Here is a 22897-nt window from a genome sequence, read left to right as displayed (position 1 = left end):
AATGTATAAATCTATATATTTCAAGATTTTTGCATTTCAAGGGACGACTTTATTCAATTCCTCCAGTCACAGAAGTGGCATTTAGAAGGTAAAGCAAAACCAGAAAGCAGGAGTAGAGCATGTGTCTGTATCTTACACTTTGCAAGTATGAACTTATTCCAAGGTAAACTGTAGATAAAGGTGAACTGCAAGGTGAAGATGGTGTGAGGCAAGTTGGCTTGGTCAAAACTACCTAAAGTGCAGTTCTGTGGCAAAATGAGAATGGAGGAAGGAGAAATGGAGAGTCCAAAATGGTGCATAATTGTCTGGGCCAGTTCTACTTTTTCTAGGAATTTATTCATTTCCCAAAAAGGTGGGAATTTTGCAAAACTTAATAAAATATATTTTGCCCAAGATCCCTGAATGACATCTGTCTATGGAGTGCTGTTGGCCTTCAAGTGTATGCTGCGGTCTCATCCTGTACTGGAAATCAGATATCCCTAAACTGCTTCATATTCTACTGACCTATACATAGAGATATTAGAGAAAGCAGATATAAATTTCCACTTACAAGGAATTCTTTCTTGTCTTACTTCCCTTCTCCCCTCTATTGCCCCTGTCCATTGACTATTTTTCTGTTCTTGCTTTTCTTTCTGAGTTTTCTTTCTCTTAACTTTTACTTAGGGGCTGATTCACTATGGGTCGAATATCGAGGGTTAATTAACCCTCGATATTCGACTAGGAATTGAAATCCATCGACTTCGAATATCGAAGTCGAAGGATTTAGCTCAAATTCTGCGATCGTACGATCGAAGGATTATTCCTTCCATCGAACGATTAAATCCTTCGAATCAAACGATTCGAAGGATTTAAATCCAACGATCGTAGGAATATCCTTCGATCAAAAAAACTTAGGCAAGCCTATGGGGACCTTCCCCATAGGCTAACATTGACTTCGGTAGCTTTTATCTGCCGAACTAGGGGGTCGAAGTTTTTTTTAAAGAGACAGTACTTCGACTATCGAATGGTCGAATAGTCGAACGATTTTTAATTCGAATCCTTCGATTCGAAGTCGTAGTCGTAGTCGAAGGTCAAAGTAGCCCATTCGATGGTCGAAGTAGCCCAAAAAATACTTCGAAATTCGAAGTTTTTTTACTTTGAATCCTTCACTCGAATTTAGTGAATCGGCCCCTTACTGTTTCCCTCTATTCACCTTCCTCGGTTTTTAGTTGTGTTTTTTTTTTACTCTGTGTGCCACTCCAGAATATTCCTTCCTTGAGTTTTCATCCTGTTTTTCCTTCATTCTGAGTTTGTGCAATTTGTAATTTTTCACTTTTGTTCTCGTTCCATTCTTTCTTTTCATCTTCAGCTTTTTCTATGCTCCCTAAATACTTCCGAATTTGTCAACCTTCCTCCATTTCCATTGTGCTTTTCCTTCTTCTGTGCCCATATTCTATTGTCCTTTTTATCTTTTTTCCTTGTGTCATTTTATCTCATTTTCTCTTTTTTCTCTTCTGTCCTTCTCTTGCATTTTAAACATTCGTATTAGCTTTACAGAAGGTCTTATTTTTACATATGGTTATCTATGTATCACAATTTGTCTTACTGGTTGCTGTAAATCTTACTTTTATTCTATCTTTACTTCTTACATTGTGATCTCAATTTATGTATAGTCTTAAACATTTTTATACATTATATCCAGCTGTTTTTCATTTTTGTTGACAAACATTCTGTGGCATAAAGCAGAGTTTTTACCATCACTGACAAATAAGAGCAACACTTTTACATCTATAGTAACTTTATTGTGCCTGTCACCAAAAAATAACACTTGGGGGGTTATTTACTAAACTCTGAATGCAAAAATCACAAAGAATTAGTGATTTTTTTAAAATAAAATCTGACTTTTAAAAAATCACAAATTTTTTGGAATTTAGTAAACCCGGATGGAAAAGTCAGAATCAGAAAATCCGGCATCCCATACCTATTGAGGTTGCATATAAGTCAATGGGAGAAGTCCCAGTGATTTTTTGATGTGCGCTGGGTTTCGTGCAATACCCAGAAGTTTAAGGAGTTTTCGGGGGGAAAACAGAATAAATCTTGAAAATCCTATGAAAAATCAGAAAAAACTTCAAAGCAAAGCAAATTTTCGGGAATATGTAATAATAAATAAGCGTAAAAAACACGACCAGTTTTGATCGGAGTTTGTAGCAGAAAATGTTGAGATAAACTCAGAGTTTGATAAATATATATGTATCTGGGGCCATATTTGTCACCACTTTCTGTTGGAACTACCCAGGCTCTCGACCTCACTATTTCCATCTATAAAATCTGTATAATGAATATTCATTCTTGCCAGAGATCTTATCTCAGGGCTCAGTGGTTGTGCGTTTGTTGTTTTGTCAGTATCTGTTGCCATTCTTTTTCAATAACTTTTCTTGTATTAAATACAGTAACTCTTTTGCACGGCTGTGCTATTGTGTATATTAGTATGAGTTTCTAACAATACGCATTTAGAACATATAAAGGATCTGCTGAATTTCAGCAAATGTATATAATTCTTCATACTTCACAAATAAATATAGAGGACAGATCCTTTGCACTTTTTAGTTCAAAACGTTTGAAGAACAGATGTGGCTTTCTACATTAAAATCCAAGCACAGCCCTATTTAACACATTCTTAAATATCAAATTCAAGGCGGGTAGCATAGTTCCTGACCTGCAAATAACCTACAAATTAAAAAGACTGAAAGCTTCCTTTTGGAGCAGATGTTGAAAGGGCAAGGTCTTGAGCTGGGGATATGTATAATTAGCAAGGGGCTCAAGAATGGGTTTAAGTTGGATTATGCTAATTCCGATTTCAGCAACAGCATTCAAAAACCTTCCAGATGAACCAACAGTGCTCTGATAAGCTGATTTGTAGAATTTGAATAAAAGTGTTTGTATGATTTTAATACCGTTATAGAGTTGTCTCCTGAGAGGCCATACCGTGCGGAGCTGCTCTTTTAAGAGATGGATGAAAGAATCCAAAAACACATCCAAGGAATTGTAATTCAAGGCTTTTTCTATCCCAGACATTTACACATCCAGCGACCGCATTATTTATTCTAACCGTATGTCGGTTTGAACTTATTAAACTGAAAAAACAGTTCCAGACAGAAAGAATATTTAACTCCTCTAATATACATTTCAGTGATTTGCACACGCAGACGAATATTTTACAATGTCCAATAAACTTAAATTGGTTTAGAAAGATCAGCCACCATGAAAAAGTTGATAAAAAGTTAATTCGAATAAAGTAGATGTGTGTATTTGCTGAAAAAACTTGGTATCATAAGATACAACTGGAAGAAGAATTAAAGCTTATCACTTTGTCAATCTGTCTGTCTTGATTTTTCTGACTGTCAACACAGTATGGGGCCGATTCACTAACTTCGAGTGAAGGATTCGAAGTAAAAAAACTTTGAATTTCGAAGTTTTTTTTGGGCTACTTCGACCATCGAATGGGCTACTTCGACCTTCGACTACGACTTCGAATCGAAGGATTCGAACTAAAAATCGTTCGACTATTCGACTATTCGATAGTCGAAGTACTGTCTCTTTAAAAAAAAACTTCGACCAACTACTTCGCCATCTAAAAGCTACCGAAGTCAATGTTAGCCTATGGGAAAGGTCCCCATAGGCTTGGCTAACCTTTTTAGATCAAAGGATATTCCTTCGATCGTTGGATTAAAATCCTTCGAATCGTTCGATTTGAAGGATTTTATCGTTCGATTGAGGAAATTATCCTTCGATCGTTCGATCGAACTATCTGCGCTAAATCCTTCGACTTCGATATTCGAAGTCGAAGGATTTTAATTCCTAGTCGAATATCGAGGGTTAATTAACCCTCGATATTCGACCCTTAGTGAATCGGCCCCTATCTGTAAAAAAACATTTAACAATCAAATCCATCTTTTCTCTTCTATACTTTATATTCAAGGAAAGACTTAAAATTAGAGCTCAAAACAGTCCGCTAGAGTAAAAATCCCCCTCACTCTATATTCATTACGATAAGATTTTTGGGAGCATACTTATCAAAGGGTAAAAGTGAGGGTGCACACGTTGATAAAATCCCATAAAATTTAATAAAAACTTGTGGACCTTCGCTTTGGTTTCATTGCTTGATAAATGAATTAGAGAGAATTTTTTCACCTGATGCTGATTCATGGTGAAATTTAAATCTGTGCTAGAATTTTGCCATGTTTTTTGTTTTGTGGAAATGTAGTTTTAGTGAGAAAAATAAAACACCCCTTAATGCCAATGCATTTGGTGCAAGAAAAACATGACTCCAAAGCATTTGGGGAGAGAAAAAAACACACAATCTGTGAAATTTTTCTGTGGGTTTGCAAATTTTTCGTCACAGGGCAGTTTTGCTCATGACTAGTCCCTTTGTTTCTAGTTGATGTAGTGGAAGGCAAAGAAGTATTCTCAGTCCCCCCTATCCCAACTATTCTCAAATGGGAAAAATATTTCCTCTACCAATATGGTCACTGCCTTTACTTCTATCTATTTATTCATTCCAATAAACTCTCAAGAATATATCTTGATTTCTGAAGTCATTAATAAACAAAAGAAAGTTCCCTAAAACTCGATCACTTAATACATTAATTGAAGGTCGAATTTTAGTGGTAGAGCTTTTTGAACCCACGAATAAACTCATTCCTACGAGTCATTTATCAAAAGATCCAAACTGAAAAAGCACGAACAGGAAAAAGTTGCGGAAAATGTCGCACAATAACTACGACTATTGTCGCACAAAAACCAGTGTAAAAAAACAAACAAACCACGAAGCAAAGAAAGATCTTCCAGTTGTAAAAGAGACATCTGCCATTGACTTCTACATGATTTTCGCCAGGTTTTAGCCGCAGTATTTTCGGATTTGAAATCTTCGTAGTTTTGTCGCATAATAACTCTCGGAAAAGTTGGGACTTTTTTCGAGTTTTTGGTGACAAAAAGCCAGACACAAAATTAACGGATTAGTGTTTTATGCGCAAAATCTTTCAGTCACTGATTTAACCACATGCAGAATTCCTATGGCCTCCTCTATGCTTTCATTTACACTGTAATTGTTTTAATGTATGTTTTTGTGTAGTAGACATGGTACATTTATGAGATGAACTGATCAATGTGTGAATATAGATGTTATGGGTCAGGGCAGATTCGGGGAGATTAGTCGCCCAGCAAAAAATCTCCTCTTCTTCGGGGCGACTTATCTCCCCGAAATGCCTTCCGCCGGCTAAAATGTAAATCGCCGGTGGGATGGCACTCGGATCGATTTGTCTTCCGAAGTCGCCCGAAGTTGCCTGACGAAGAAACTTCGGGCAACTTGGAAAAACTAATTGCTCCAAGTGCCATCCCGCCGTCGATTTACATTTTAGCCGGAGGGAATGCAGGGGAGGCAGTTCGGGGAGATTAGTCAAAGGCGACTAATCTCCCCGAATCTGCCTGTGTGCCCTGACCCTAAGAAATGGTATTAGAACATAAGGGGTCATTTACTGAGACCCTGGCTGCAGGAGCACCAAGGGGAGCAAAATCTGCAGCAATTCTTACATGCAGGGCAGGGTGCAAAGCGCAAACAAAAAATGATGGCTTGCATCTGTCTTTTGCATTTTGTGCCCCTGCCCTGTATGTAGTCACATAGATGGACAGAGATAGATATAGACAGACATAAATATGTAGATTAGTGATGGGCGAATAAATTTGCGAATTTCCATGTTTCGCCGCTAGCAAATAAATTTACAAAACTGCGACTACAATTCGCCAGCGAAAAATCCGCTGCATCAAAAAAAAAACTGTTGTGCGCCAAAATTGTCACGGGCATAAAAGTTGTCGCGCATCAAAATTATTCAGACTCCCATTGTCTTTAATGCATTTGGGCCAAATAGTCGCGTGTATAAAAATTGTCGCTCACATCAAAATTATTTTGCCGTCCATTGACGTTAATGCGTTACGCAAATTTTCCGCCCATCACTAATGTAGATAGATCTATCAATAGATTGATAGACAGATAGGTAGAGGATAGAATATATTCAAATATTATTCTGTAAGTACCTTCCCATATATGCTAGAATATCATAGTATCATAGAATACGAGGTACAAATACTTGCCTATAAAACGTTAGAATATACATTCACTACGAATGTTTCAGTGGTTTTCAAGTTATTTGTTATTGCTATTGAAAGCAGTGTCCCTGGATGTTCGCTGCACTGCTGGTTCCTGCTATTGAAACAACATAGCAGAAGTCAGCTGTAGAGCAGATGTGACTTCTAAGTATCTGAGAATCCTCAACCAGCCTGGCTGGCATTTATAGTTCACAATAGTTGTAAATAATGGGACCACCCTTATTCTAAATTGAGAAATATACAGAACATGGGAAAGTATGGCTGATTGTTGTGGTTCAGCAGATGGAGGAGTGCAGGTTACTCGCTATTACTGTATGACAAAAACGCCTAACTCTGCTGTACACTTTGTGTTTTTGTAAGCTGCTTGGGATCAGTAAATCCTGCCTTCCCTTGACGCTGAAAAAAAGTCAAACAAATCAATAACGGGAGAAAAAAGAAAACAGATCAGATAACAGGGCAACATAAAAATAAAGTATACTTCAAAGGATAGTGTTTCTAAAAACAACAAGCACAATTAATGTAATGCACAGGATTAAATCTGGTTGCAATTTCTGGTGGGGACAAATGTACTATTCAGTGGCTTATTAATTCAGAGTTCATTTGGCTTCCTGAATTGCATCATTGTGGCCAAGGGTATCTACTTTGATTACTGTGTCCAAAAACAAAAAATTGACTGATTTTTTCTGTATTCTACATGTAAATGGCAGTACGGAGTTTTGTTATGTATTTATATAGACTTGATAGGTACAATGCTTTAAACGGGTTGTTCACCTTTAAATTAACTTTCAGTATGACGTAGGGAGTTATATTCTAATACAATTTGCAATTAGCTAATTTTTTATAATTTGTGGTTTTTGAGTTATTTAGCCTTTTATTCAGCAGTTCTCCTGTTTGCAATTTCAGCAATCTGGTTGCAAGGTTATAAATGACCCTATCAACCATGCATTGATTTGAATAAGAGACTGGAATATGAATAGGAGAAGGCACGAGTAGAAATATGAGTAATAAAAAGTAACAAGAGCGATATATTGTGGAAATGCCTATTTATAAAGCTTTTTATTGATGGAAATGTAGTCACAGTAGCAGAATATCTTATTATTTCAAAAGGATTCACGAAATGATTTGCGAACAGTAGAATAGCAACATGTTTCGCAGTGGAGGTTCTTCACCCTCCTATTCGTGCCCTCACCAGGTCTTAGATGGTCAAGTCATTTTTAATGATATATTGGTGAAAGAGGTTATAAACATGGCAAGAAATAGTGAGAAATTGGTCAAAGCTGTTTCAAGCTTAAACATTTCTATTCAGTATGACTGTTTGAAAAAAAGGTCCAAGAGATTATTTAAGACTAAACTGTAAATCCCTGGGGTGGCAGATAGGTGTTTCCCCTTTTCCCCAAAACCTGAGAGCTCCATACTGGTAAAGAACACATTACTTGTTATGCTGTGCAACGGTCATATGTTATTTTTGGTACTGGTATGGGACCTGTTATCCAGAATACTTGGGACCTGGGGTTTTCTGCATACCTGACCTTTCTGTAATTCGGATCTTCATACCTTAAGTCTACTAGAGAATTATGTAAACAATAAATGCATGCAATAGGCTGGTTTTGCTTCCAATAAGGATTAATTATATCTTAGTTTGGATCAAGTACAAGGTACTGTTTTATTATTACAGAGAAAAAGGAAATCATTTTTAAAAATGTGGTTTATTTGTTAAAAATGGAGTCTATGAGAGACGGCCTATCCGTAATTCTGAGCTTTCTGAATAATGGGGTTGTGGATAATAGATCTTATACCTGTAGTCTTGTCAGGGATGTCCAACCTTTTTCTCTCCAGCTGTTTCAACTCACAGCATCTGGCCGTAATTCAAAGGCTCTCGATGGTATACTTGGTTGTCCCTGTGCAACAGCAACATTTTATTCTAATATTAGTGCTCACAATTATGGAATGCCGTGTTGTCGGTAAAAACATGGTGAATTGTGCCGATTTTTCACACTTTATCCTCCTTAACAACGTTGTACTAAACATAAAGTGCAAAGAGCTGCAATATTGTTGCTCACAAGGATAATGTATGGTGCTTAATGGGTGCAATAATTATTACTATATTGTATGTATATATATATACAGTATATATATATATATATATATTTTTTTTCTATTTGTGAAGAGTCAGAAGAGTTATAAATGCCAGGGAGGTGTGGAATTCAAAATATTAAAATGTAACCAAGCTCCAATTATTTCAATGGCAATTCAAGGACCAAAGATTTATTCTCACATTGCTCAATTTCTTTGTTCTCCCATAAAAAATAACGAGATGAGACAGTGAACAAATTTCAGTAATATTCTGCTCAAAGTGAATTCTGAAGCTGTAGTGTCATCAAAGATCAGACCAAACCATTTACAACACATGATTTAGTAAATAAAATTCAATTATCAAAACCTCCTAAATTTAATAGTATTAAATGAATATGTTTTTCTTTGTTTTTCTATGTTTTTTTCCCCCAACAGGTATTATTCTGCCCTGAAAACAATGGAACAGTTAGAACACATTTATCTTCCTAAAGTGTCTCAATACCGTTTTTGCCAACTAATGGGCGAAAATCTTCCAAAGCTTCGGGAGGAAATAAAGGAGATTTCCATGTCAGGTCTGAAGGACTTTTTGGAGAGCATCAGGAAGCATTCAGACAAAATTGGGGAAACGGCAATGAGGCAGGTCGGTATGTCTGGAATTACTGTTGTTGGTTGGTAGCATACCAGCCATGCTTTGTAGCACTATACAATAGTGGGACAAGTCAATGAAATTCTTACTGGTACAGACAGAAGAAAAGGGTCCTGTCCATAAGAAAATTTAGACAAAAGCTGTAGCAAAACATTAGTTGTTCACGTGTCACCAGATTGGCCTACAGGGGCCTTAGATGATATCATGAAAACTTGACTGTATATAGCCAGCTTTGGGACAGTTTTACCAAAGGGCAAAGTGGCCGTCGCTAGCGAAATTCGCCAAAAAGACAATTCACAGGGACATCGCCACTTACTAAAAGGCAGAGAGGACAATTTGCTTGCGAAACAGCGCAGAGCTAACAAAGTTTGGCGCCCTGTCGCCAAGTGAATTTTCGCTCAGGGGAATGATCGTTACTCCGCAAATTTATTAACAGTGCGAACTTTCCAATACTTTTTGCCAGAGTCTGTTTTACCAGGTTATACAGGTATGGGATCCTTTGTCTGGAAACCCGTTATCCAGAATTATGGAATGGCTGTCTCCCATTGACTCCATTTTATCCAAATAATCCAAATTTTAAAATAAGTATTTCCTTTTTCTCTGTAATAATAGAACAGTAGCTTGTACTTGATCCAAACTAAGATATAATTAATCCTTATTGGAAGCAAAACCAGTTTATTGGGTTTATTTAATGTTTATATGATTTTCTAGTAGACTTAGGAGCATATTTATCAAGGGTTGAATATCGTATTAAAAAAACTTCAAAATTCAAAATTAAGTCAAAGTTTTTTTTTTTGGTTGAATAGGTTAGTTTTCAATCTAATAGGTTCGTATTCGGCCAAATTCGAATCAAAGGAATAGCGCATTTGATCAAATTTGATTCAAAGTTTTTCCCCAAAATAACTTTTTAAAAGTCCACCAATTGACTCCAAAAAGGTTCTAGGAGGTCCCCCATAGGCTAAAACAGCAATTCGGCAGGTTTTAGATGGCGAATGGTCGAAGTAAAATTTTTAAAGAGACAGTACATGATAAATTTCGATATTCTAATTTTTAAATTTTTTGCAAATACGAATTGAATTTGGACTATTCCCTAGTTGAAGTACACAAAAAATAGTATGAAATTAGATTTATTTTCATTCGAAAATTCACCTCGACCTTTGATAAATCTGCCCCTTAAAGTAATAAATTCCAAATTACGGAAAGATCTCTTATCCGGAAGACCCCAGGATATCTGTTATCCTGGATAACAGGTCTCATACCTGTACCTGGTGATTGATAAAAGGTGAAGCTACATTCTCAACAATCTTATGCCAGTGACATCATATCCTGTATGCCAAAAAGTCACAAAAAAAGCCAAAACACTGTATATATTTATTATGTGATTTGTCTCCACCATCGCTGCGGCTCCTTAACAGCGGTTTACAAATAAAGCTATACATACATACATACAATAATAAATGGCCACTTCCAGCAATTTCACCAACATCACTAATAAAGACATCTATATTAACTATATGTATCCGCCATATTTAGATTGACGTAAGCGCAAGTATGTTAATGAAGTTTCGCTAATAAGAAAAGAAAATTTGTTTAGAAATGTCCGCGCTGATGAATTTTCAATGGCGAATGTACACCAGTGTTCGTTTGCTGTGCCGAAACGTATCATTTTGATAAATTAGCATTATCGAAGTTGTGCGAAGTGTGCTGGAGCCTTTCGAGGCTCATAATCATAATCATGATGCCATTAAATGGCACGTTCCCTGCCTGCTGCTGCTTTTTGTTTTTATATGAAGGATATTGATGTCCTTTTGTGCTCTAACCAGTACCTGTGCCTTGGAAATTACAATAGATATCCATAACTTAATAGACACAAGATAAAAGTGAAATAAATGGAATTTAGGAAGCGCTTTTTGTGATTGTTGCTGAGCACTTGATACAGAACATGATTGAACACAGACATAATTGATCGCAGTACTAACATACAATGGTTCTTTCCCCAATATCCAGGCTCAACAGCAAAAAACCTTCCAGGTTGCCTTGCACAAAAAAACCAACATGAATATTAAAAAAAACAAGTATATCCTGAATGGACATATTTCTGAAGACAAAAACGGAGTAAAATCAAAATACGATGCAGCGGATGAAGAGACAGATGAAGAGGTACTATTATTATATATTATTATATTAATTTAACTGAGACATTCTGCTAAGTGTAACATATAGTTCATTGCAGTGATGTATATCATAAAAACGTGACTGTATATAGCCATCTTTGGGACAGATTTACCAAAGGGCAAAGTGGGCGTCACTAGCCAAATGCACCAAAAAGACAATTCGCAGGGACATCACCATTTAGTAAAAGGCACAGAGGACAATTTGCTAGCGAAAGAGCTCAGAGCTAACAAAGTTTCACGCCCTTTCGATGGGTGAATTTTTGCTCAAGGGAACGATCGTTACTCCGCAAATTCATTAATAGTGCGAACTTTTCAATATGATACCCTTTTCGCCAACGTCTGTTTTGCCAGGTTATACAGGTATGGGATCCGTTATCCAGAAAGCTCCGAATTATAGAATGGCTGTCCCCCGTAGACTCCATTTTATCCAAACTATGCAAATATTTAAAAAAAATTCCTTTTTCACTGTAATAATAAAACTGTAGCTTGTACTTGATCCCAACTAAAATATAATTAATCCTTATTGGAAGCAAAACCAGCCTATTGGGTTTTCTAGTAGACTGAAAGTATGAAGATCCAAATTACGGAAAGATCTGTTATCCGGAAGACCCCAGGTCCCGACCATTCTGCATAACAGGTCCCATACCTGTACTTGGTAATTGATAAGGTGAAGCTACATCCTCAACAATTTTATGTCAGTGACATCATATCCTGTATGCTAAAAAGTCCTGTGCACCAAAATTGCTTGGCTATTCTTTGCCCAAAAAAAGACTGTTCTCCACGAACCTGGCCAAAGCAGCACACTAGTGATGTGCAGGTTTGACAAAAAGTCAACCCATTACATACACGACCCCAACCCACCCATTTTTTACCTGCATCTGACCCTAACCTTGCCATTTATTACCCACACCGACCCTAACCCGTCGAACCTCCATATTTATTGGCCCACATTTTCCCTGCCCCATATGGAAATGGGGCACAGTAAAGTTGCACATGGGATGGGTGCATGGAAAAGTTCAGCCCGCACCAATCTGTAGCCCACATGGATCTTACATTTCTGTAACATCTTGAAATTGTTCATATTAAAAATCATATTGTTGATATTAAAAAAATCATAATCAGATCTATATGATGGAAGCTAATAGAGAAGTCTACAGTTTTCACCATGTGTAGAGGAAATCCGAATTCTTTAGGGGCAGTGTTCTAACACAAGGTGCCGTGTCACTGTCTGCAGATGTAGTTAATTCAGGTGTCTCTTCAGCAGTCTGCTCTTTCTGCATCTGGAGATTTGGAGAATGAACTCTGAAATCAATGTGTCTGATTTTCCTTTTTTTCTAACCAAAAACTTTGAACAGGCTCTGTGATAAAACAGAGAATCACCATATAAAGTAACAACAGAAAACTAAAAAGAACCAGGAAATTTGCTGACCAATAAAGTTGCCCCTAGAGCCCTTCTACTGGATATTGCCTGGGCAATTGTGGATTGGATAATTAATCAGCTATGGATACCCAGGTCTTAATAGGTTTTTTGTGTCCTAATTTTACTTATTAAAATAATTCCAATCATCCATTTTGCATAGTTAAATATTACATAGCCATCAATGTGTCATCCAGTTATTTAAAGGGACTGAATACCCCCCCCCCCCAACATTAGCTGAATGAATATGTGCAGGACATACTTTTTGCCTATTGTTTGAATTAAAATCTCTGGTTTCTGTTATTTCTGGCATTAACAAGAATATGAAGCCAGTTTAACTTTAGCACTTCCTGTCACTTACAGTCCCTAAGAATGTCAAAGGAGCTGAAAAAACAACTGGTCCACTGAAAAGCCCCTATTGCTTAAGGGCAATGGCACACCAGGAGATTAATCTATCTAATGTTTCTTTGGTGATTAAGCTTCTGGTGTGCCATTGCTCTTAAAGGAGAACTAAACCCTATAAATGAATATGGCTAAAAATGCCATGTTTTATATACTGAACTTATTGAATCAGCCTAAAGTTTCAGCTTGTCAATAGCAGCAATGATCCAGGACTTCAAACTTGTCACAGGGGGTCACCATCTTGGAAAGTGTCTGTGACACTCACATGCTCAGTGGGCTCTAAGCAGCTGTTGAGAAGCTAAGCTTAGGGGTCGTCACTAATTATCCAGCAGAAAATGAGGTTGGCCTGTAATATAAGCTGATGATACAGGGCTGATTATTAAATTCTGATGCTAATTGCACTGGTTTCTGTGCTGCCATGTAGTAATTATCTGTATTAATTAGTAATCAGCCTTATAATGTGACATTTCTATTCTATGTGTACTGTATATTGTGAGTGGGTCCCTAAGTTCAGTAAGTGACAGCAGCACAGAGCATGTGCAGTGAATCAGCAGAAAAGAAGCTGGGGAGCTACTGGGGCATCTTTGGGGACATCGATTTTTACTGCTAAAGGGCTGTGGTTGCCTTGGGCTGGCACAGAAGCCCAAAACATAATGTACAACATGTCTAGTCTACCTCTTTACTTAAGCTTTAGTCCTCCTTTAGGCTAAGGCCACACTAGGCGATAGCGCCGCGATTTGACTCGCGGCGACTTTTCGCCGCGACTTTTAATCCGCAATCGCTGGGGAAACTTTTGCGCTGGCGTCTATGGGGAATCGCGACAAATCGCCAGCGTAAAAACACACGCGGCGATCTTTTTTCTATTGTCGCTCGAAATCGCCTAGCGAGGCGATTTCGAGCGACAATAGAAAAAAGATCGCCGCGTGCGAGGCGATTTCGAGCGACAATAGAAAAAAGATCGCCGCGTGTGTTTTTACACTGGCGATTTGTCGCGATTCCCCATAGACGCCAGCGCAAAAGTTTCCCCAGCGATTGCGGATTAAAAGTCGCGGCGAAAAGTCGCCGCGAGTCAAATCGCGGCGCTATCGCCTAGTGTGGCCTTAGCCTTAAGGCTGCTGTTTAGATAAGGGAGAGATTTGTTTGTTTATAAAGGAAGGGGGAAACGAGTTCAGTGAAAATATCCGAACTTTTAAATTAGTTTTTTTTTATAATGGCAGCAAAACAAGGAAATATGGATTTTTTACAAATTGAAACAATAGGCAGAATGTAATTTCAACACAAGTCATATTTAATGTGCTCATTTTTATCAAAGGTGTTTTAGTTGTGTATTTTTCCTTTAAGCACCAGTTCTCCTGTATTCTGCTTTGATTATCCTTTCCATAAATAGAGACCAGTTTGTTCTACATGAGTAATAGTATTTCAAGAGAGCCATAACCTCTGTTGGGTCACCAACATTTTTCTGGCATACAGATACCAGAAGAGATCCACACTCATCACTGAATACATACCTCTAACACATATACTATGGTTGTTTTTAAACAAAAATACAAAAAGGCTCATTCATGGCCAACATTTGACCTATTATAGCTCTTTAAGCTTTTCCTTCTATATAGCCAAAAGCCTTATTACCAAATATGGGCCATTTGTAATAAATGAGAGCAGAATGTTATGCAAGTGTGTGGCTTTGTGGCCTTTATGTGTTCAGGTTCATTTTATGTATCCTCAAATTGTTCTCAAATATCTTGATTTGCAATGGTCTTGTGGCTTTTACCCACATATTGGGCCCCACACGGACACCAAAGTGAATATATTATGAAACTGTTATTAAACAAAATGAGAGGTTTAACCATGTAAGAAACCATAGAACCATATGAAGTCAAAATACGTATTTATGGTTTTGCTTTTTCAGATATATGCACTTAAAACAGCCAAATGAAATGTTATTGGGTATATTGGTTTTTCAATGCTATTGGTTATATGGGCCTTAATAATATGATTGATTGAAAATTTGGTTGAATTGGCAGAAAATTAGATTTTTGAATGTTTTTTTCACAATACACAAATTCTGGTGAGTAATATGACACAAATTATTTCACTTTACAAATATAATAACAGATGGCATCATTAAGTTCACTTTAAGTTCATTTTACAGGATACTGACAGCTATTGTGTATTATAAGGTAGAGATTTTTTTAATAAATTTTTTTGGGCAGAACTTGGTGAAAATGTGATACATCTGTTATTATATATTATTATATTTTAAGCGAGGGGCCTCAGCCTTGTCCTGTACTCCCAGGATTTGGGTCTGTGCATTCTGTAAGGGATTTGGGGAATATCCCCACTGATGAGGGTGAGTTCTTGAGAAAAGTTAAAGTTATGGTGATCAAAAAGGAACTGGACAGACAGGGACAGGGGTGTAGAAACAGGACACGGCAGAAGTGGGGCAGAGTGGGTACAGAGAAGGCATCAGGCAGGAGTGGTAGTAGAAGCAGGACAGACTTAGGACAGGAACAGGACCAGGCAACATAGTATTGGAGCGGGAACAGGACAAGGCAAGACAAAATTGAAGCAGGAACATGACCAGACAAGACAGGACTGGAGAAGAAACAGGACCATGTAAGATAGGAGTGGTGCATGAACAGGACCAGACAAGACAGGACTGAAGCAGGAACAGGATCAGGCAAGACAGGACTGGAGCAAACGCAAAGCGTGAGAGCAAAAGCAGTGAAGGCTAGGGTCTAGCCCGGGGGTGTCCAAACTTTTTGCAAGAGGGCCAGATTTGGTGAGGTGAAAATGTGTGGGGGCCGACCATTCAGCCTGACATTCATTCCGAGGTAGCCAGCTTGCGATCAGGATCATTCACTCCTGGAGATGGACATGTACACGGTGTTTAGGAAGTGGAGTCTGTTTGGGCTTATTCTCCGAGCCTCATTTAAACAAGGAATCGCGTGGCTGTAGCAGTAATATTAGCCATAATGCTAATGTTACCAGAAGCTAATGGTCAGGCAAGGAGATGGGTTTATATATTTAAGATATTATTATTTTACGATATCTATCATACTGCTTTCAGCCTGAGGGATAGTCATTTAGGAGAACCCTCTCTAATGTGGATGAGTTTATGCCCATGTCATGCCTATACCATGCCTATACTTTTTGTAAAAATGAGAAAAGGCAGCCGTACATGGACCAACCAGGTATGCTCTCTTCACTGTTAGCCAACCGACAAAATGAACATAGAGTGTACAAGGGTAAACATAATGTGGCTTCCTTCCTACTGTTCTGATTGTTCTTGCAAAGTTCTTGTACCAGTGCACAATGAACTGGCCAACATGGTGAATCGACAGGTGGAATTTTTAACCTGCACGATTACCGAACCGACAGGTAGTCAAAGAACATGAATCTTCCCATTATGGATCATAAGAATAATTAAGGCACACAGTACCATATCTTGACATTCCTGGGCCTTACAGTGCTTTTAAATTCTTGGCTTGAAGGCAAGCTTTGGTTACATAAAAAACATGTGTTCTGCCAAACAGAGCCTTCTGTAGCCTGCCAGTCCACATAGGTGCTAGCAATAGTTGATCAGAAGCCATAGTTGGCAACTCTCTGAACTTTTTGCATGCTTGTGTTGCTCTCCAACTTTTTTACATTTCAACAAGTCTCACAGGGAAAAAGTTGGGAACCCCACTCTAAGTAGACTATATTGAAATGGTTGTTTGCTTTTTTTTTCAGGTCTTGAACGTTCAAGATTTGGTAGATTTCTCACCTGTTTACAGATGTCTCCATATATACTCAATTTTGGTAAGTACATTTGAAACTATTTAAATGACACATAATATTATCAGGCTGAATGTGATCCATGGTCTAATCTCGTTTTCATATGGGAAACTGCTGAACATGGTTAAAAAGGGCCGTGACAACACTCGCTGACTGAAATGTGAAGCAGATAAATATTCTGTTTTCTTAGTGACAATAAACAACATAACTGACCTTTTGGTTGTTTTTATTGTATTTGCAACTGCCCCAAAACTGCCATCTTTCCTCTTAACAGTCTCCCTGTGCTTTTCCTTTGCGCTTCTCCTGATTAGTCCTGTATCTTTGCAAAGCACTATAAATCTTCCCATGCCTGTGTTCCCGTAATAAAAATTTTATAGTCTTGTCATAATGATGAAGAAGTAAAGGTTTAGGAGGGAAAAGGGGGATTTCTAATGCAAAACCTGCAATGTTTGACTGCTGTGATATACTGTAGGATGGCTCAGGAAAGTGAGCATTATGCAGCAGGAATCTTGATTGAGCAAATCAAGTCAAGTCTCCAGGAAGATGCACAGACAATAAATCTTGCAGCTGTCATTCTGGCACGCCGAGAGGGTGGAAAATGCAAAAAAAGTTGAAAAAAATTGTAGCATAAAGTTTAGATTTAATATTAAAATGGAAGAAAAAGTTACACTTAACGCACAACATAATCATATACAGGCATGGGATCCGGAAACCTGTTATGCAGAAAGCTCCAAATTAGGGGATTGGCCATTTCACATACACTCTATTTTAAGCAAATCATTCTAATTTTTAAAAAAGTATTTCCTTTTTTTCTGTAAAAATAATACAGAACCTTGTAATTGATGGCACATAAGCTGCATGGTTTCATATTGGTGGCACAATAATCCTTTAGGGTTTATTTAACGTTTAAATGATTTTTAGCAGATTTGAGGTATGGTGATCGGAAAGACTGCTTATCCACAAAAACTTATGTCCCAAGCATTCCAGATAATAGGTGTATGCACAGCAGTCTGGAGGTGCACATTCCAGAGCTTTACATTGCATCTTAATCTTGAAAGGCCAACAAATTAGTAGAATTATATCTGCCATATGCATTGCTTTAAGGGCAGTGGCACAGGAGGCTACTGGGGGAAATTAGTCGCCAGTGACAAATTGCCTCTTCTTCGGGCAGCTAATCTCCCCTAAATGCCTTCCGCCGGCTAGAATGCAAATCGCCGGCATGATGCCACTCGGAACGCTTAAGCTTTCTGAAGTTTACTTGTGAGGCAACTTCAGACGACTTCGGAAAACTAAGTGATCCGAGTGCCATCCCGCCAGCGATCCACATTGTAGTTGGCCGGAAGGCATGTAGGGGAGATTAGTCGCCCAAAGAAGAGATGATTTGTCACGGGGCAACTAATCTTCCCCAATAGCCTTGTTTGCCACTGCCCTAAATGTTCTTTTTTTCTGGTTTGTGTTAAATAAATAAATGATCGGAGAGCTTAGAACTGCTTGATGAAATGCAAAGTGACCACCTAATCATGACTTCATGTCGCCCAAAAATAAAAATGTTAAAGGGATCCTGTCATCAGAAAACATGTTTTTTTCAAAACGCATCAGTTAATAGTGTTACACCAGCAGAATTCTGCACTGAAATCCGTTTCTCAAAAGAGCAAACAGATTTTTTTATATTCAATTTTGAAATCTGACATGGGGCTAGACGTTTTTTCAATTTCCCAGCTGTCCCTGGTCATGTGACTTGTGCCTGCACGTTAAGAGAGAAATGCTTTCTGGCAGGCTGCTGTTTTTCCTTCTCAATGTAACTGAATGTGTCTCAGTGAGACATGGGTTTTTCCTATTGAGTGTTGTTCTTAGATCTGCCAGGCAGCTGTTATCTGTTAGGGAGCTGTTATCTGGTTACCTTCCCATTGTTCTTTTGTTTGGCTGCTGGGGGGAAAAGGGAGGTGGTGATATCACTCCAACTTGCAGTTCAGCAGTAAAGAGTGATTGAAGTTTATCAGAGCACAAGTCACATGACTTGGGGCAGCTGGGAAATTGACAATATGTCTAGCCCCATGTCAGATTTCAAAATTGAATATAAAAAAATCTGTTTGCTCTTTTGAGAAATGGATTTCAGTGCAGAATTCTGCTGGAGCAGCACTATTAACTGATTCATTTCGAGAATTTTTTTTCCCATGACAGTATCCCTTTAAGCTGCTTTATACTACTTGCATGCAAATGCCATAGCATTCACTGGTTTGACGAGACAGTAAAGTTTCAGTGGTTTCCAATGGGCGGAAGGCTTCTTCTTGAATCTAACAGAAAAGGAATAAGTAATATGTTTGTAGGATAAGCCTGTGATTACAGTTCCCACGGGCTGTGTCTAGATTTTAGGACAGGTTTATCAAATATAGAATGCTGAATTCTGAAGGATTCCTAATGTTTTATTATCTTCCCCATTTATCAAAATGTTACTGGTCAAAAAGTGTTTTCGTTGAGTAATCACATACCGTGTATTATTATTTCCTGAGATTGTCATGAATCAGGGGTCACAACTGCTTCTCAGGCTCCACTGTCATAGTATTGGAGTATGGACCAAAGTTGAGGAAGTTGACTGGGAAACAGGCAGGGCAGACACTTGGCAAACAAGGACACTTTTTGGAAGCATGAGTAGGGTTATCAAGGAAGACTAGGAAGAGGGTAGGCACTGGTATATACAGGCTAAATTGGCATTTAAAGAGGGAGCAAGCTCCAAGTCTAGGCAATGGGTCATGGAAGGTGGGATAGATAGATAGTTTTTAACAAAGGTTGAACAGAATATAACAGGATAACAGAATTAATAGAATATATACCAGCAACTGGCACCATTAATTAGTGTCTGTTGTTCTTTAAAGGTTTTTTTTTTTTACTCAAGTCACTGTGACAACAGCATCTGGAAGTACAAGGCCCATTTATGGTGTATAGTTGACATGTGTTGTCCCTTGGTGCCTTGATAATGAATTCACGAAGCCAAACTGGTGTGCACACTGTAGAGATGTTGTCGTTCTTAGTGGTGTCTTCCAGTTCTGTAATCGTAGTTTAGGCGCACCATCACCACTTTACCTGCCATGCTCCTGAACCAGGTTCAGGTTTAGATTCAGCAATTTACAATACTTGAGCAGCTGCCTCATGGCAGGATACTGAAGAAAGTGCAGAGTTATGGGCACTCCCCATTTTGAAGGACATGTATCCAGTGCTTCCATCCATACATCACAAAAAAGGAAAAAGGCACATTATATTGTGTAGCAAAGGCTGTTTATCATACCTTATGTAGGATTCGATAGGAGCCAAGTACAACCTGTGCACAATATAGTATGTTTAAGTAGGAACATGACCTTCTTGAAAGCATCATTGACAATATCATATATCCTAATTGGAATGAGTAGCTACAATCATATATGTGAATGTAATTCTACTCTACTCCATGTAAGTTGCCTTTTTGTCCCTTTCACTCAACATCACCATCACGGGGATTCAGGGGATTTTAGCAAAATGCCGTCTTTAGTATTCATTTTCAACTGGAGTTGTGATCAGTTTTAGTAAGAAACTAGGCTTAATCAAATTATAACTAGTATCAAATGAACTTTTGTTTATTGTTGGCTCCTTATCAGCCTGAAACCGATAATCTACAGCCTCAGATCATATTAAGGCCGATTGGTTTTTTAGCATCTGGGGAACATTAACGTCTCTCTGTGGTTATGTTTTAGGGTGATAAAGAAGTATTTGAAAACTACTATAGAAAGCAGAGAAGAAAACAAGCAAGATTAGTTCTGCAGCCCCAGTCCAACATGGTAAACCGATTTATTTTATCTTTCTTTCATAGAAGTGTGTTCTAACTGTCCCCCAACTTGATATGTACTAATAGATGTCTTATTTCTTCTCTGTCTTGAAAGCATGAGACTGTTGAAGGTTACAGAAAATATTTCAGCCAAATTGCTGGGTAAGTATTAATGCATTGTGAATTTCTGCCTTGTTATATATGTATATGTTCCTTTTAAGATTGATGGCAGAGAATTGGTGGAGTCTTCACTTCCGCAATAGGAAGTTCAATGTCTATGGCATACTGGGCTGGAAGATGAATTCCCTATTCCAGAGTGATGTACGTCTGCTGGGAGAAAATAGCGGCAATACTATCTATTTGATGGAGAAGGAGTATTGCAGTCACTATTGGATGTTTGCCATGGGCCTAAATCATAGCTAAATTCCCTTCTACTCTGGATCTCGGGGGTTTTCAATAATGGGAGTCTTAGCTGGGTTGTTCAGATAATGATTTACTCTGGATCTCTCTGGCCCTCAACAATGGGAGTCTTAGCTGGGTCCTTCAGTTGATGCTGTGACCTTCTTCAGATGATGATTTACTCTGGATTTCTATGGCCCTCGATAATGAGAATCTTAGCTGGGCCCTTCATATGATGCTATTGTCTCGATATCTGTGGCCCTCAATAATGGGAGTCTTAGCTGGATTCTTCAGATGATGATTTACTCTGGATCTCTAGGGCCCTCAATAATGGGAATCTTAGCTGGGTCCCTCAGATGATGCTATAGTCTGAATCTCTGAGACCCTAATAGGAATCTTAACTGGGCCCTTCAGTTGATGCTGTGACCTTCTTCAGATGATGATTTACTCTGGATCTCTAGGGCCCTCAATAATGAGAATCTTAGCTGGGTCCTTCATATGATGCTATTGTCTGGATATCTGTGGCCCTCAATGATGGGAGTCTTAGCTGGGTTCTTCAGATGATGATTTACTCTGGATCTCTAGGGCCCTCAATAATGGGAATCTTAGCTGGGTCCATCAGATGATGTTATAGTCTGGATCTCTCACACCCTAATGAGAATCTTAGCGGAGTCCTTCAGTTGATGGTAATTAATATCAATGTTTCTGTAGTCTTCGCAGATCATCAGCAAACCAGAGTGACTAATTTCCTTAAAACAGTGAATCCCAATTTTTGTCTTAAACTCTTAGAATACAGCATGCTTGTGCACTGGATTATGTTTTGGAAATGTACTTGAGGGACAGGTTGGGTACCACTGGCTTAGAAACAAATGGTGACATTTCTCATGGGGTTTGGTTATTATAGGAAATTCATCAAATAGAGATGTTTTTCAGTACTTTGCTCCTTGTCCCAGTTGTGTAAGTGAGCCATTATATTTCACAACAGTCTTTTCCTTGTGGGTTCCCTATTGCTGTTGTTCATCTCTGTTCTGTCCTAAACCTGCCCTTGTAAGGGTTTATACCTTCCTCCCTGAAAAGGTGGGCCTTGCTGCACCCATGGGATTTTCACCCAAATCCACCAATACTGTGACCATGTATATTCTTTGAATTGTGTTATTTTGGAATTCTCTTTGCAAATATTTTAAAATAAACAATTTTTCTCCTTTATTGCAGATTTTTTGTTGTGGAAGATCATATTTTACATGTAACGCAAGGACTAGTGACTGGCACTTACACCACAGAACTGTGGAATATGGCGCAGTCGAAGATCATAGCTGTCCTTCGAACACATTCGGTAAGTGATGTGACTTTCTGGCCTGGTGGGGTTTCATAGCAACTGAAAAGTCCACTTCCCATGCAACTAAATGACATCACTTTTTTTTGTAACAATCTCACCCTATAGTGTTGAAAACATCCCTCTCCCATACGCGGGCTGATAAAAGCTGCCGACAGACCAAGTCAGCAGCTAATTGGCCCATGTGTGTGGCCCTCTGATGGGCTTCCTCGATAGATATCTCAGCGAAAGATGTTAATCGGGCATGGTTAAAACTCCCGTTGAATTGCGAATCGCATTTGTTTGTTGATTCTGTCCCGCCTGTCCGTATGCCATACATTATTATACATTATGATCAGATTATTGGGCCCTAGGGCCCACGATCAGAGGTGAGCATATAGGGAAGAGATCCGCTCATTTGGTGACATCTCCAAACAAGCGGATCTCTCTGTGTATGGCCACCTTTAGGGCAGAGAGATACACTCAGATTTGGGGAGATTTAGTCGCCCCGCGATAAATCGTCTCTTCTTTGGGGCAACTAATCTTCCCGAACTGCCTCCCGCTGGCTAGAGTGTAAATCACCGGCGGGATGGCACCTGGAGCACTTTTTTTCCGAAGACGCCTGAAGTTTCCTTGTGAGGTGACTTAGGTAAACAAAGCGCACCGATTGCCATACCACCGGCGATTTAGATTCTACCCAGCGGGAGGCACTTCAGGGAGATTAGTTGCCCCGACGAAGAGAGGATTTGTCTCCGGGCCG

The 22897-nt window shown here is 38.6% G+C and overlaps 1 protein-coding gene across 4 annotated transcripts in view; it reads left to right on the top strand.

Moving 5' to 3' along the window:
• Positions 1-22897, top strand: part of exoc6.L (exocyst complex component 6 L homeolog) — a 176479-nt gene that overhangs the window by 61786 nt on the left and 91796 nt on the right. For all 4 annotated transcript variants that reach the window (XM_041568650.1, XM_041568648.1, XM_018225184.2 and 1 more), the window contains exons 6-11: positions 8650-8854; positions 10868-11020; positions 16586-16654; positions 20356-20439; positions 20542-20588; positions 22038-22158. In XM_041568650.1, the coding sequence (XP_041424584.1) occupies positions 8650-8854; positions 10868-11020; positions 16586-16654; positions 20356-20439; positions 20542-20588; positions 22038-22158 (679 nt within the window). The remainder of the gene's footprint in view (positions 1-8649; positions 8855-10867; positions 11021-16585; positions 16655-20355; positions 20440-20541; positions 20589-22037; positions 22159-22897) is intronic.

This window comes from Xenopus laevis, chromosome 7L, assembly GCF_017654675.1.
Source record: "Xenopus laevis strain J_2021 chromosome 7L, Xenopus_laevis_v10.1, whole genome shotgun sequence".
Lineage (NCBI taxonomy): Eukaryota > Metazoa > Chordata > Amphibia > Anura > Pipidae > Xenopus > Xenopus laevis.
This window is presented reverse-complemented; position numbering and strand designations above follow the sequence as displayed.